The sequence below is a fragment of the Gasterosteus aculeatus genome, chromosome 11, assembly GCF_964276395.1.
Source record: "Gasterosteus aculeatus chromosome 11, fGasAcu3.hap1.1, whole genome shotgun sequence".
Classification (NCBI taxonomy): Eukaryota; Metazoa; Chordata; class Actinopteri; order Perciformes; family Gasterosteidae; genus Gasterosteus; species Gasterosteus aculeatus.
In genome coordinates, this window is record NC_135699.1 from 4155160 (window position 1) to 4170154 (window position 14995).

A 14995-nucleotide genomic window follows, 5' to 3' on the forward strand; every position below is an offset into this window, starting at 1 on the left:
TCATAACAGGGCACCTTGTACTCGTATAGCAGCCCTGCAAAGGATTGTGGGTCAGAATGGCCAGAATGGCCAGAAAAGCATGCTGATTTGAATACTGTAAGTCCTGGTATTTTTTGGCACACTGCATTTGACATGTTGTGTACTGGTACATACTAAATCCTTTTCTGGCATACAAAGTAGTATAGTAGTATGAGTACAGCTAGTGTTGTGAATGTAAATTAAATATATGATAAATACATTGGTAAATATAGACACGTTTTCCCTCTTTAATTCCTTAAGTTTAAAATACATATTGACATTTTTAAATTCTTTTACTGATTATCCCGTTTTTAACGTCACATTGCAATGACTTGTGGGTAATTCCAATGGGCTAGTGAGCATCGAATGCTGTACTATCTCTCTAAAATGTAGTGAAGTAGTAAAGTTGCTGTGTAAAGTTGTATAAAGTGAGTAAATGTACTCATGTACCTTCCTCCTTCAAATTACATATTTATATGATTTTAACGTGTATGAAATGAAGCTAACATGACTATATTCAACTTTATTTCCAGACACCATATAAAAAGCAGCAAAGACAAATACAACAGAACTAAATACTAGAAAAGACATACAGACATTTGTTTCCAATGTTTCCAAAAACAAGAACATTGATTATCACTCTGTTGGATGAGTTAAGGCCTTTACGACTACATTTTGTGAATCACTTCATTTGTAAATACAATTCCTCAACACTGCATGACAGGTGGGAACATTACGAGTCATAACTTGCACCGTCTTGCGAGCTCGAGTTAAGACTCTAAAAGCATCAATAAAAAGTATTTTTTGGCCTGATCACATGATTTGCTGCAGAAACGTACATTTTTAAACAATAAGGACAAGTCTTCGTTTTAATTTGAAACCTGCTTTCATCGGAAACGCTGGTATCGTGTGTTTGTGTCCTGACGATGATTAGACTTTGCTGCCCTCCCGCGGTTGCTTCGTGGAACTGCAACACTGGTTTAAATTCATGCCAATACACGGTGAGTTTATTGATAATGTAACAATTAGAGATTCATCAAAGTAACTGATGCACATATGGACAGTCACGTGACTACTACCGAACACGGCGTGACGTGTAACGCGCTGCAGAGACGGTCTCAGCCGCAAAGCCGTTTAATGACGTCTTTCAACGAGAGTCGAACACGAAAACTAATCTATTTCCGGTGTCATTTCAAAGTAAAGTAACTACAATTTGTTAACAAGATCAGCATGCTGATTGCTCTTAAATGCAGATAAAGATCACATCTTACTACGATAACAATACTATTATACAATGCATTTATATTATATATTATTTATACGGTTTTGTGTTATGTCAAAAATAAAGCTAGTAAATAAAATAAGAGAAGCTGATCATGTGTTTTCATAACCTGTCCATGTATTAAAAGTAAAAAGCTGAAGATAAAAATGTTGTGCAGATGATTCAAAATTTTCCGTTTTTGAGTCAATCCTGTGTTTTGAAGAAAAAAAAACGCTTTACACAAAACACAAAGATTCTACACATCTACATGAGGGTCACTTCAAATAGTTAATATTGCTAATTTGATATTTTGACTAAAGAAGGGCAAAAAGTACATCTTTTTGTGGGGAGAAAAACAACCTCCTGCTATGTTGCATAGCGGCGATGTGTGATGGGGGACATGACATGTCACTCCTGGAGGTCAGCTGTTGGCTCATTTCTGGACGGTTAGACATGATTGCAGTGCTCATTGTAAAACAGGAGAATCCCACTAAATAAGCTTCAAGCTTCGTTACGCAAAAGAGAAAACTGTGTCAGAAGAATAAATTAAATGTTTATACGTTTTAACCCATCAGTCGTGGGCCCTGTTCCTCGTACGTGGCTAACTGAGTTAGCCGGATAATATTCAGGATGAGATGATGTAGATCAGGCTTTTCGGTTCCCTGAAGCAGGTTTGTCTGAATCACCATAGCAACACATCCAAAAACTTGAACCTGCTCCGGCACAGATTCATTTGAACCAGCTGGATTAGTTCATCACTCCCCCGGAATAAAGGGCAGCTCACCTCCTCATTGACAAACAAGCCAAATCAGTTAGATTAACGTTTTAAAGAGAGACTTCTGAGATCCGTTATGACATCACGAGGACGTCCTGTACGAGCGCCATCGTTCCTGAAGACCACAAATTCATATTTTCTGCTCTTTGGAAAGGTCCCTCCTAACCTTCCTATTTAAAGAGCCCCCAACCTTGAGTATTGAAGATCTTCTCGAGTCGAAACGTGATGAACACCACATGTTGCAGCCGAGCATCCACTGTCTCACACTCACGCTGTCTCAATTTGATCTGGCTAATGGTTTAGTTGAACCACGTACGAGGAACAAGGCCCTGATCTCAAATACCAAAAGGTCTTTATATATTTATATCCCTTACATTTTTATTACATCATGTTTAATAAACACTAGGCGGGACTGATTTTCCAGTCTTTCCGTGCTCATAATAAGGCTCGTGTGTGGGCGGCATGTTGGTGCTGCTTCATAAGCACCCAGCGGCCTTTCTGTGTGCAGTCTGCATGTTCTCACGTCTCTGTGGATTCTCTCCTGGTCCTCCAAATTAAAAAGATTACACTCACATCTCTGCTGAAATATATGCATTACATTAACAAAATGCTAAAATGACAACAGCTAAAAAATGTCTCTGGTTTTAAACAGTCACTTCGCTGACTTTTCTTTTGTCCAATCAGTGTCAGATAAGATAAAAGATAAACAAATGTGGAATCCACCAAGATGTCCTGGTTGAATAAGCTTTAATTCACTCATACAGCCCCCCCCACAGGGTGAAATACAGACGGGAGGCCGGTAAAAGCAGACACAAACAGAGCAGCGGGTCCTCTCGGTAGAAGCAGTGACGCGCAGTAAAACCGGAACACCCCCCCAACAAAACCCACAGCTCTCTGCCGTCGCCACGATAACCCTCACTGTGGCTTGAACTCTCCCATATGAATCCCAAAGTAGCAGTAGAAGTAGTAGAAGTAGTATAGTGTGAGCTAAACATCTATTCCTTCAGTCACTCACTCACCCCCCAGGAGAGCCGACCACCCAACTACTCATCATCACCCCTCCCCCCAAACGCCCCCGATGAGGGACAGCGCTCAGTCGCTGACGACGCGTCCCGCCCAGGTCTCGTGCTTGCTCCCCGGCTTGAGGTGGGTGATGGTCACCTCCACCGCCTGGACCTTCTGCTGCTTGGGAGGGATGGAGCAGATCTTGTAGCTCACCTCGTCGCCCTCCAACGGCACGTACTCTCCCTCGATGCTGGGAAGGAGGGGGGGGGGGGGGGTTAAAGGTTACAGGTTATGAAGCACAAACGTTTCATTGTGTGCTTGTACGGGTACGGCAAGTGGTCTTTTTGCCAGTTAAGCAGAGATGATCTGGTATTACCGGAGGGTCCCACTAGAGGGCGGCACAGAGATCAGGCTTACGTTATGTCACATTCTACTTATTGAAAGTAGATATGAGCTGAGCTTGTTTATTGCCGTGGTCAAAGTGTGTGTGTAAGTGTGCGCACACTGCTGTCTATGGGGTTTTAAGCCTGTAAAGCGCCGGAGTGAAGGTCATCAGATATTCTGCCGTCCTCCTACACACTCCTGCAGCTACTGTGTGTGCGTGTGTGTGTGTCCCTCTACTCCCACTCGGACCCTGACATTTATTGAGGTTAGTGAACTGTACAAATTGTTTTACTTTAGTAACGTTTTTATTCCCTCTATGCGTCTTATTTGTTCTTGTTGGATGCAGTTGGTAACCACTAGAACGACAATAAAAACCTCTTCAGCTCCACATTTAGGACGTTTCCTGGTGAGTTCTGTTGTCGCTGCACACCGACACTTACTCAGAGATGTGGACGAAGATGTCGGCGCCCCCGTCGGATGGCGTGATGAAGCCGTGGCCCTTGGAGCGGGAGAAGCATTTACACACGCCGGTAAACGCCGGACCTTCTGCCGCACGAGTCGATCTGCGGGGGGGGGCGGGGGGAGAGAGGGGGAGGGAGGAGGGAGACGGGTGAAGGTGAGAGAGGACACAAAGTGAGCGTTCCATCAACAGAGATCCCCGAGGCAAAAAAACAGAGAAGCAGACGTTCGGATGGCATACGTTGTGTGTGCGTGTGCACTCACGCCGAGTAGGTCCTGTTCCTGCGCGTGGGCAGCGGGCTGGGGACGAGGTAGCCTCTCATGGGGGACGGCGAGCGGTCTCTGTGTCTGCTGGCCGGAGGGTGCAGGGACTCTGACGGGGACAGAGCGTTACATGGTGACAAAGGACACACGGCACGTCAAGTCCCCCGTAGAGTGATTGACCATCAATGGGGGAAGAACTTACAGTATATTAGTAAAATAAAGTAATACAGAAAAATAATCCAGAAATCCTGCAAAGGGGCAGAAGTATTAGATGGCTACTAAATGGACTCAAAGTATAAAAGTACACGTGCTTGTTTCGTCCCTGTGATGCATCGGTTTGCACACAAATAGTGTGGTTTCGGTTTCACTTCTTATACAAAGTCGGGGAGATGAAGGAAGTTGTCAGAAACTATCAGACTTAATAAAAACACTAAAGAGCTGGATTCTGTCCCATAATGCAAGTTGATAACACCAAACGGTTTGATTACATTAGATACAAAAACCACACTCCTGTTTGGAACGTAGGCTTTCTACTAGAATGAAACTCCAGCTCAGACTGGTTTGTCCAGAGAATATTACATCGTCACAGGCTCAGTGGGAAACGGATCTCACGGTGTCTTCAAAATCAGCGCACTGCCCCTTTAAGTTGTGGTTCAGTGCATCTAGTCAACAGTCCATAGAAGAATGTGTCTTCACCTGGCGACACTGAGATCAGCGGTGGGGTCATGGGGCGTGACCCCTGGATGGGTGTGGCCTGAGATGACATGGCGATGGAGTCAAAAGGGGCGTCGGTCACTGAAGAAGACGTTAAGCACCTGGGGAGAGGAGGACGAGCAGATGTTATTCACCAACATTATTGCAACACACACACACGGTGACCCACTGGAGCCGTTCTCAGAACCCTGGTTACTGTGGCAACACTAATTAGAGCGGCCTGGCGCTGCCCCGGGGGGGGGAACAGTCCCCTCTTTCAACTCGGAGTGGGGCTTACGTCACCCGTCATGACAACAAACTATGCCGACCAATTAGGGGAAGGCAGGAGAGGAACAACGTCCATTGATGGACGTTTCGGTCACAGCTTTCTTTGTTCAAAGAGGGTGAGAAAAAAAAACACGCGGTGTGGGGATTGAGGGGGGTGGTGTTAGGCAAATCTGATGAAAGGAGACAATGGCAGCAGGAACAGGTTAGTCCGCTCCGGGACGTCAGTACTTTACATGTTGTAGTTCTAAAAACAGGATTCAAACTATTTTTATTCTTCATTCAGTTCAAATTAAGCCGGATTGCTGTTTAACCCCAGTAAAGCCGACCCACGCTACGCTACAATGCGCTACGCTACGCTACAATGCGCTACGCTACGACACGCAGCGTTTCAGCTGGCGGGACTTAGCAAGGAGGGATTTGGCTTGAACGTTAACTTGCACACAATGAAATTGAAACAATGAAATTGAAGGAAAGCTGTTTCACAAGGATCGATCTTTTTAAGGTGAACTTCCTTCACTTCCCGCAGCTGACACATTAAACTCTGCTGGATCATCAAGCTCTGAGATTTGTTAGCTGGCTGATGATGAACGACACAAACGTGTTTACCAGACTTGAGATTGGAGTTAAAGGAAGCTTCACAGAGCTGCAGTCTGCTGCGCGTCTGATCTCAACCTGATACACCAGAGGGACGACGACGTCACCGCCTCGCTGGACGGGATGCTTCTTGACTGGGGGAGAGCAGCAGGGATCACTCACACTCACACACACACACACACACACACACACACACACACACACACACACACACTTTGGGGATGTGAATCCCCACCATCCATCATGCATCTACTCAGACTCACAGTATTTGTTTAAAACCACTGAGGGGATCTGAACGAGCCTGGAAGTACAAATCATCATCATCAAGGATGCAGAGAGCAAACAGCTGGTCTTCAGAGACGGGGGACGGAATGAGACGGAGGGAGGCACGAAAAACGAGACCAGCACAGGACAGACTTAGTCGAGTCTTAACGGTTTTTTGAAAAAAGGGGCCACAGGGACGGCCTGCTATGTTTTGGCGTTCAATGCCCACAGGGCTCTTTAAACAGGAAGGTCAGGACGGAGCTTTCCAAAGAGCAGGAAATGTGAATCCTTTGAATTCCACAGTTAAGTGGAACAGGCAATTCTTTGTTCTTTATTCCAACTTTGCAGGAACAGACACGTTTAAACGTTCTCCCACAGGGCTTACACACAAACTGTAGAGAAACCGAAACAAGCGCACCCATCGACTGTAGTGGTGTCAACAACAAACTGTGACGAGGAGGAGTTGTGATCATCTGTAAACACTTGCCTGTTATTGATCTCCTAAATGTGTACACACAGACTTCGCACACGCAGACACACACCAATGGGTCCAAACCCACAGACAGACACATGAGCTCTCAGGCAAACACACATTGTGATGCCATTGTTGTGTGACCAGCGAGGCCTTTGCAGGCAGGTTTAGTTTCAGTTCGGATCCATTCATGTGGGAGCGGCGCTCGGCTTTGTAAAGGGCCGTCCTCCATGTTTCCAGATCACTGAGTGTGTGCACAGATACGTCTGCATTGTGACAGCATCTCTCTGATCTTCAACGGAAGATGTACTAAAAATGCATGAACCCCAAATCAAGCAGCGGCCAAAGACGTCCATCTTACCAACAGTAAGCAAACGCATCGCGTGTTACAAACGCTCTAAATGAGTCATTCAAGATCTCGACCCATATGAACCGTTTGTGTGAAACCAGATCCTGTGAAAAACATTTAATTCATCTTTCACAGCTCAAGCAGGAAGTCCTGATGGAAAGTGAGCACAGCGGAGAGGAGAGGATGGTAGGAAACTCATTATGTTTGTTAATGTTGATATAAAGATATGGGAAAATGAATAAATCAGACATTTGCATGATCTACAGCCCTGTGACTGAGATTCTCTCTTCCTGATTGTTTCCAGAGAGAGAACCAAAGCAAAGCACCATGAATGAAGCAGCTTCGGTTCCAGAGGCCTAAGATGCTTTGATATCAAAAAACTAAGCATCTTGTGCTTCTCATATGCTTCTGTTCTGGTCATTTCTTTGATTCAGAACTTTATACTTGCAACTGAATATCCGTGTTAAACAGCTTCTGTGCTAAGCTGAGCGGAGACCAATAGCATGGCGTGTCCATCACCGCTCCCCCCATCCAGCCTTTTAGAGTCTCTCTCCCCCGCTGTCTCGCTCCCACGTTCACTCGGCTCCCTCTGGCCTCCGGAGTGCACAGCGCAGAGGAAAGGTCGTCCAGGTCGAGATGACCAGAGCTCAACAAGCACTGAGGCTCCTGCAATGATGCGTTTATGTTACCACCTCCTCCGGGTAACAGGAGGTCTATAAACTCACACTACATTATTTTAACTGGTTAACTTGGCTTAACTACCGTCAGACTATTTAGCCGTGATACCAAATAAATACTTGGATTTTTGCGATTTACAAATAGATGACCAACTTGAGTCGCTGTGACACATTAAAGTAGATATAATGAAAAGACGGGCTGTGAGTCGTTGTGGCCTTTTGTTAAGCAGCCGCTGACGGTGGTTTGTCAACAGCTGCAGGCGGCGCATGTGCACAAGGAACGAGAGGATCTGCTTTAAACGCATTATACGCGTTAACCTGAGGCGCTAACTGCCCATTAAACACCGCCTGTGTGTGATAAATGTGATAAATACACGTGAGACCGAGACATCCTCATCCTAAAATTTGATGACTCACCGTCCGAAGTGCGTCAGTGCAGAATCCGTCCCATAGTTCTACCCGGCTCGCGCTTGTGACGGACACACATCATCATCTGTGTTCACGGTGAAAGGAGCTTCTCTAATCGTCACATTAGAACCAGCGAGGCGGTAGATGCATTCATACAGGCCCTGAGTGAAGAGTAGGTGTGGAGTTAAAAGCCCACATTTCTATCATAGTTTCTTCCCTAGTCAATAACCTTCGACGCCATCGAGACGACTTGAGACAAAAGCCAAAAGGGAGGAAAGCTCTTTGGCCTCCAAACCAGCTGAAGATCAGAATAGCCGCTAAGTAGCAGGTCCTCCTTTCATCCGCCGTGCTTTCATGGCGCTGCATATTACGACCTGCGATCGTTCTGTTTTTTTACACCAGCTCAAGGACCAGCGGGCACGGCGCTCTGCTGCAGGTGGACTCTCCTGTTCCTCATTCCAATCCTCTCCTCGGGCGTCGTGACCCGGCCTGACCGTCACCACTTCCTGATCACGGCAGGAAAAAGGCCGCCGCCTCATCCTGTCCAATCCCCAGAGGGGAAATGATTCAGTTGCTGAGCTTCTTTTCGCTCCTGTACCGTTTTCTATGTATATTATATATGTACATTTCCTCCTGTTGCTGCCATTCTGGCCAAGTCGTATGTGTACTGGTTGTAAATCTACTTGATGGAGGGGTGTTGTGTTTGTCGTGTCCCTCGACCATTGGACAGATTGGATGGCGAAACTGGGGCGGAGAAAAGCGATTTCCTGGTCAAAGTGGCCACGCTGAGATAAGTGAATGTGATCACCAAAGGAAAGGAACAGGACGGAGAGAGAAGGGGCGTGAGGGGGGGAGACGTGGGCCCATCATCTGTGACTCAGTGGGCCTGTTACAGGCGGCTCTCTTCTCCTCTGCGTCGTGTCGGCCCAGAATGAGACGAGACACTAATGATCTTACTGAACAACGGCTGAGCGGACGAGACGGAGCACCGAGGACATCAAAGAGTCGGAGCTCCGTCTCGTCCGCTCAGCCGTTGGATTTGAACGGTCGCTGATAGACGTCGCTAAATTTCAACATCTCCAAACAACCCTCCCAGCTGCTGAGGAGTTGTGGAAGCGATGCCCTTTGTTCTACATGGACTCGTGTCAAGTCAGGGCGACGTCTCACACAGTGAAGAACCGAGACGAGAGCAGCGGCTGTCTGACCCACGGCGAACAGTGTGTGAGCTCACGACGAGTCCTGGATGAGGACGAGCTCGAGGCCGAGGCAGTGGGGAGCACGAGTGGGAATTATGGGATGAAGTTATATGATAAAGACACCAACTGAAATCTATGGTATCAAGCAACATCCGCCACCGTTTTTTCCTCTCTGCCATCGGCTAGAATGAGCAACAGCTGCAGCTGCAGAACCTGAAGACGCATTGGTGCGCGTTTGAAAGATATGGCACATGGTCTCACTGTAAGAATTAAAGTATATAACTATATATATTACTCCAAAGTAGAGGCTACTCCTAAGCAAAATCAACCAAAATGTACCAGCGACGCCCGCCAACACAATCACACTGCATCAGAAAAAGAATTAGCAGGAGCTAAATTAAAACTATAAAAAGGGCACACAGACATTGGCACTTTGGGGCTGCTGTAGCGCGAGCAGCCTTTCTGTCAGCGCGCCTGTGCGTAAAGCGTTGAAGTGGGCTGTGGTGTTTGTTGCGCTCGACAAGAGCTTTTGTCGGAAAAAATGCGTAAATATGAGCGCTTATACAAGCCGTCACTGGCGGACTACAAGGACGCGCGGATGGCCTCCGATTCATGGAGGGACATCTCCACAAACGTCGGAGTAAATAAACAAACCAACGACTTCCACACGTCTTCGACAAAAAACGTCACTCCACCTGTTGTTCTGGAGGTGAATTGCTCTGCAACACACGCAAGAGCTTTAGAACCATGAATTGAAACAAGTGCGTCGACACGACGGTGCGTAAAGACGCAGACGGCAGCCTTCAATGCGCAGCTCCCTGCAAACAGAGGGCTGCAGGATTCAGTCTTTAATAAAACAATACGGTACGAGAGGCTGTTTATCGTCCAATAATGTAACAGGTCGGGCGTTGTAAGGTAACTGTTACATTATTGAAGATAAAGCACTGCCTCAAGTACCTTATTGCTTTTATAATACAGTTACCAGCTAAATTATGATTAGTAAGTAAATAGCTGCCTTTCAGCCCAAAATAGTTGGAGCCACCAAACGTTGTGTATCTCATTTCAGTGGTCCAGAGAAAAAACAGCCCCTGTACGTGCACGTAAACAGCGTCCGGTCCCGCAGCATCTCATTCATTCACATCGCTCATGGCGTCCACCTTAATTGTCCGGTTGTGAAAGCTCGCACTGCCTGAAAACGATCATTTGTGAGAATTCCGGGGTTTTTTTTCGGCGATCGCCACCGAGCTAAAAGTTCAAATGTGCGCAAAATCTAACCTGATACTTTGAGTGCGCATAAAACATTTGACAAGATCGAGTAGAAAGGGATCTGATCCAATGCGATTTTTTTAATTCATTGGCATATAATAAGATAAATAATAAACCTAGGATCAAAACTGGGGAAACTATTTCTCCCTGGGCCTTTAAATTCCAGCGTGTTGTCTCTGTTTAGTGAAAAGCTGCTTGCTCTCCTCACAGAGAACGTTCTCTCGCTGCATAATCAGCCAGCCAACCAGTTGCACACAGCCTCAAATAGTCCTGTTGGGGTTTTATATTAGCTGGTTTCTTGTGTGCACGCAAACTAAAAACAGGCAGGGTCAAGTCAGCCATGGCGCTCAACGCCGTCGCTGTCGCCCGTTTCCATGGCGGCGATTCCTCTCCATGCAGAGGAGGAATACGACCTTGTTCGGCGGCGATGAACAACGGTTTGACAAAGCAGACGAGCCGCTACAACGTGACTCACTCACTTTTATCTTCCTGCGCCATTGACAAGCAGTCCCGTTCTCATGGACAATCCAATAGAACTACATGTTTTTGACCAAAAACCTCGATATTAATATTGTCAGATTTGTAATACTCGTTGTCTACTAGTGAACACAGTGAGCAAAGGCAAGTATTTGAGCAGCTGGAACAGACTAGAAGGTTCAGAAAATAATAATATTTACTGTAATGTAGCCCAAGCACAAGGAAAAGACAACACTTGAGACATTACAATAATACAGGCCAAGTCAAAGATGATATCCAGTGTCAAATCACCATATCCATATATTGTCACGCAATGTTATATTGACACACGTCGGAGCAAATTTCAAAGGTCACTGGAATATCAAACACGTGATTTCTCATCGTTTACTTTAAATCTTATTACAGCATACAAACATATTTGAGCCCTTGAGCGGTTTGAAGAAGGCCGCGAATCTCCGATTCAGTAGCTCTCTCTGTCATTATCATGGCTTTGCTGCCCTGCGGGGGGTTGATGATTGCAGCAGATCTTATTGCACAACCACATTTAAGGCCTTCACACCTTCCCGGGTTGTAAAAAGCCACGGCCATAAAACACATGATACGTTAGGACGTTGCATTGGCAGATTGTGTGCCTTTGGCCTTGTGACAACGCCAGAAGATCTTATGTTTGTTTTTGTTCAGTGCCAAGTGGGTTAAATGGAAAAAAAAAAAAAAAACGCTCAATAGTTTACTATCTGAATCCTCGGTTTGTCCTCGTTTGGTGAAGTTGGACCTTGGTCCCACATCGATACCGCAGAGTCAACGTAAGAGGGTTAGAGTGGAGTTTGTAGTGTGCTCCAGAGATAAGTGCAGACACAAAGAACACTCAAAATGTAGACTAAATCACTGGATTTGTTTTTGGAGCGGCCCAATGAGCGCAGGGCCCAAAGGAAATGTGGGAGCCGCTCACAGTCGAAAAGTCAAAAGAAATGAATGGAACTAAATGCGGATGGATTCTGAAACCGCTCCAGTATTTAAGTATGTTGAGTTTTATGTTTACAACCTAATACCAAAGTATTCGACGGATTTGTATATTGCATACACAATGCACACTGAATCGGAGCACAATCATGCCCGTTATACCCAGCATGCATATGCAGAATAAGGACAGTTTTTACTCATTACGTCAAAAGGGCAACAACCAAATACAATGATTGTGCATGATAACTTAAATGGTCAACAAAACCCTTTCCGTCACCAAGCACCGAGTTTTCTGTGTGAAGAGGGGGAACAGATAATGAATAAATGCCATCTCAGCTTGTTCTTTTGCAACGAGTCACCCTGCAGATCACACGAGCCACAGGGGCACCTACAACTTTCACAGCCACATCCTGCCTGCAACTGTGTCATGACCATCCCCCTCTGTTCCAGAGAGGTCTGGACCCACACACACACACACACACACACACACACACACACACACACACACACACACACACACACACACACACACACACACACACAGTCCCTTTACCGCCACATCGGCTGATGCGTTTGTTGTTTTGTTTCAACCAACAACAGGTCTGTACCAGGACTCAAAAACAAGGGTTTTTTCGCTCCACTTATGCGCCCCTGGTTGGTTAACGCGCACGCGCACTCAAACCTTTCCCACGTACAATGAGCCGCCGCGAGACGCCGCAGCATCCTGCGCCTCTTCATTGGGTGGAAGGGAGGGTTGAGATGGAAGAAAACACCTCGTTAAATGTTTGCAGGAAAGAGCCGCGCACACTTGCGCTCTTTCTGTTGTTGCTCGGGCCTGTTGCCCCCTCCCCCTACCTCCCACCCCCCTTTCCCTCCCTTCCAAAGGAAAGCGCCCAAAACCAGAGAAGCAGCGCTGTCCGTGATGGAAAAGGAGGCGCGTGGAACTCACCGACTTGAGCGCCAATAGGAAGTTGGGAGGAGAACGCAAGTGAGAACCTGGACCGCAACCCTAAATGTCCACTTTCGTCACCAAACACCAAGTTTGACATTCTGTAAAGTTAATTGTTTAGTGAAATAGACGTTATCCTTAAAGCCCAGCAGCTCACTTAACGTTAGCTTTTGAATTAACACTTTATGACCGCGCAACATAACTGCTGATGTAATTTATTACCGGGACGAAGTGCCTCACTCACCCGGTTCCCTTCAACAACTCGCCGGTGAAACGCGTCCGACGAGACAAAAAGAAAACTTTGTGTGGCTTTTGGCTTTTGCCGTCTGGTTTGTTGCGCTGAGACTCGTCCGGAGTGAAGTGCCGCGTGCCGCAGTCAAAGCAGCGGGCTGCCTTTCAGTGGGCGTGGCTTCCTCTTCTTCTTCGTTACTTTCAATGGCAGTCGACAAACATCGTTCAGGCGCATTACCGCCACCAGCTAATGTGGAGTGTTGACTGAGGACACCCTCTCTGGTAGGACAATCAAAACAATGGGAATAATAACAATTAACGAGACAAAAATAATGAATGAAAAGTCTATATGACAAATATAGTCTAGAAGAGGTTTCCAACATTTGTCACAAGAAACTTTTCTTTAGCAGATTAATTATATTTTCTATATTCTATCACTGTTTGTCCATTTTTCAAAAGGTCTCTTGCTGACTTATGTGTCCGGCCCAGTATGACCATTCCTTCTTTTAAAAAAGAAAAGAAGACATCTTTCTCCTGCCTTTACAATAATTCTGCCATATCCCTTCTCCCCAAATGACCATTTTATCTTTGGACTTTCTTATATTTACATAAAAATTATCACTCCAACTCTTCAACACACTTTTTGCCTCTTTTTCCACCTTCTAATCCCCATTGACTTCATCATGAGCAGGGACTCATGTCTACTTCTGGAATGCAACATTTCAAACTCATAAAATTGCACATGAGTATGATGATATTAGTCTACTTTCTCTGGCCTGATGCCCTCCATATGCAGGTAATAACTATGGGCATCATCTCACAAGCTAACACAGATTGTTCATCACCAAGAAAATGGTAAAATGGACCACACGTATAGCCCTTTTCTAGCGCTATACAAGTGGTCCATTTCGAGCACTCAAAGCGCTTTAACAGTTTGTGTCATCATTCGGGTGTACATGCATACAGCGGATGCTGGTGTACATGTTCCCTGGAGGAAGCCCCCGGATCTTGTAGGGTTCTGAACTTCTGATCAAGGAACTATACTGTTACCCTCGGTAACAGAGGTCGTAAAAAGTCAACGACTTTACAAAGTGAAATAAAGTATGAGTAGTATAATAATATTTCTCAAAATAGAGAAGTCCCCTGGTCCAGTCCACATTCAAGCCCAGCTCCTCCCCCATGAATTCCTTTCTGCTCCAAGGCATCACATGACTCCCTCCTGGCTCCATCTCATGGTCGAATCTGAGATCCCTCACTGACCTGATCAATCCCTGTTCACTTAATACTACAGTACATTCAATGATCACACCTTTGGCTAAAAGCTTCTTCATGTGAACAACATCACATTTTACCCATTGTGTTTAACTCAGTTCTATATGGTCCAAAATCAGAATGTTTATCTTGCAGGGCTTCGTACATCCTTTGCTCATTTACTACCTGACAGGAGAAAAAAAAACTTTTTGGGGATAAAATTGGGAGGATTCCATAAAGGACGGAGATTAGCTCCCGTCTCCAGGTTTTAACATTACATTGTGACAGGATGTTAATGTGTACAGTAATTACATGACGTTTTATTCATATTGCATTCACTTGCATTCATGGTAGAGTAACGAAATCTATTCCCACTTACTTGATTTTTTTTACTACTTGCATTGTTCTGTACGTTATAACATTTTCTGAGATTGTTTTTAGTTTTTTAAAAGCCATATTCCCTTTTCTGTATTTCCTCACCGCACTCATCAATACCCCGTGAAACCAACACCCGCCTCTTTGTACCGGACCTCCTCACATTTGTCCGATTGGCGGCGCCAGTTACTATCGCACCTCTCACATTCTCATTACATATTTCTATGTCCTATTCTCTGGCTTTTTATTCGTGGTTTCCGCATGTTGGCATCTTGGGCAAGACTCTTAACCCCAACGTGGCTCCCGTTACTGACGGCAGGTGTCACTGTGTATGAACGGGTGAAAGATGACACGTAGCCTTAAAGTGCTTTGAGTACAT

The 14995-nt window shown here is 45.6% G+C and overlaps 1 protein-coding gene and 1 long non-coding RNA gene across 5 annotated transcripts; one reads left to right on the forward strand and one right to left on the reverse strand.

Moving 5' to 3' along the window:
• Positions 1-2784: 2784 nt before the first annotated feature.
• On the reverse strand, positions 2785-13213 carry carhsp1 (calcium regulated heat stable protein 1). Of its 4 annotated transcripts, none has more exons than XM_040190348.2 (5): positions 13004-13213; positions 4863-4981; positions 4167-4275; positions 3884-4006; positions 2785-3309 (listed from the first exon to the last, which is right to left on the reverse strand). In XM_040190348.2, exons 2-5 carry the CDS (start codon positions 4930-4932, stop codon positions 3147-3149), a joined length of 465 nt encoding a protein of 154 aa, XP_040046282.2. In that variant the 5' UTR covers positions 4933-4981; positions 13004-13213; the 3' UTR covers positions 2785-3146. The 4 variants fall into 4 exon arrangements, with proteins under 4 accessions (XP_040046282.2, XP_077940618.1, XP_077940617.1 ...); XM_078084492.1 differs by having other exon boundaries at positions 12982-13161; XM_078084491.1 differs by having other exon boundaries at positions 12760-13116.
• On the forward strand, positions 6703-7273 carry LOC144384611 (uncharacterized). The gene is made up of 3 exons (XR_013451417.1): positions 6703-6843; positions 6962-7012; positions 7131-7273. It is a non-coding gene; the product is annotated as an uncharacterized LOC144384611 (long non-coding RNA).
• Positions 13214-14995: the final 1782 nt, after the last annotated feature.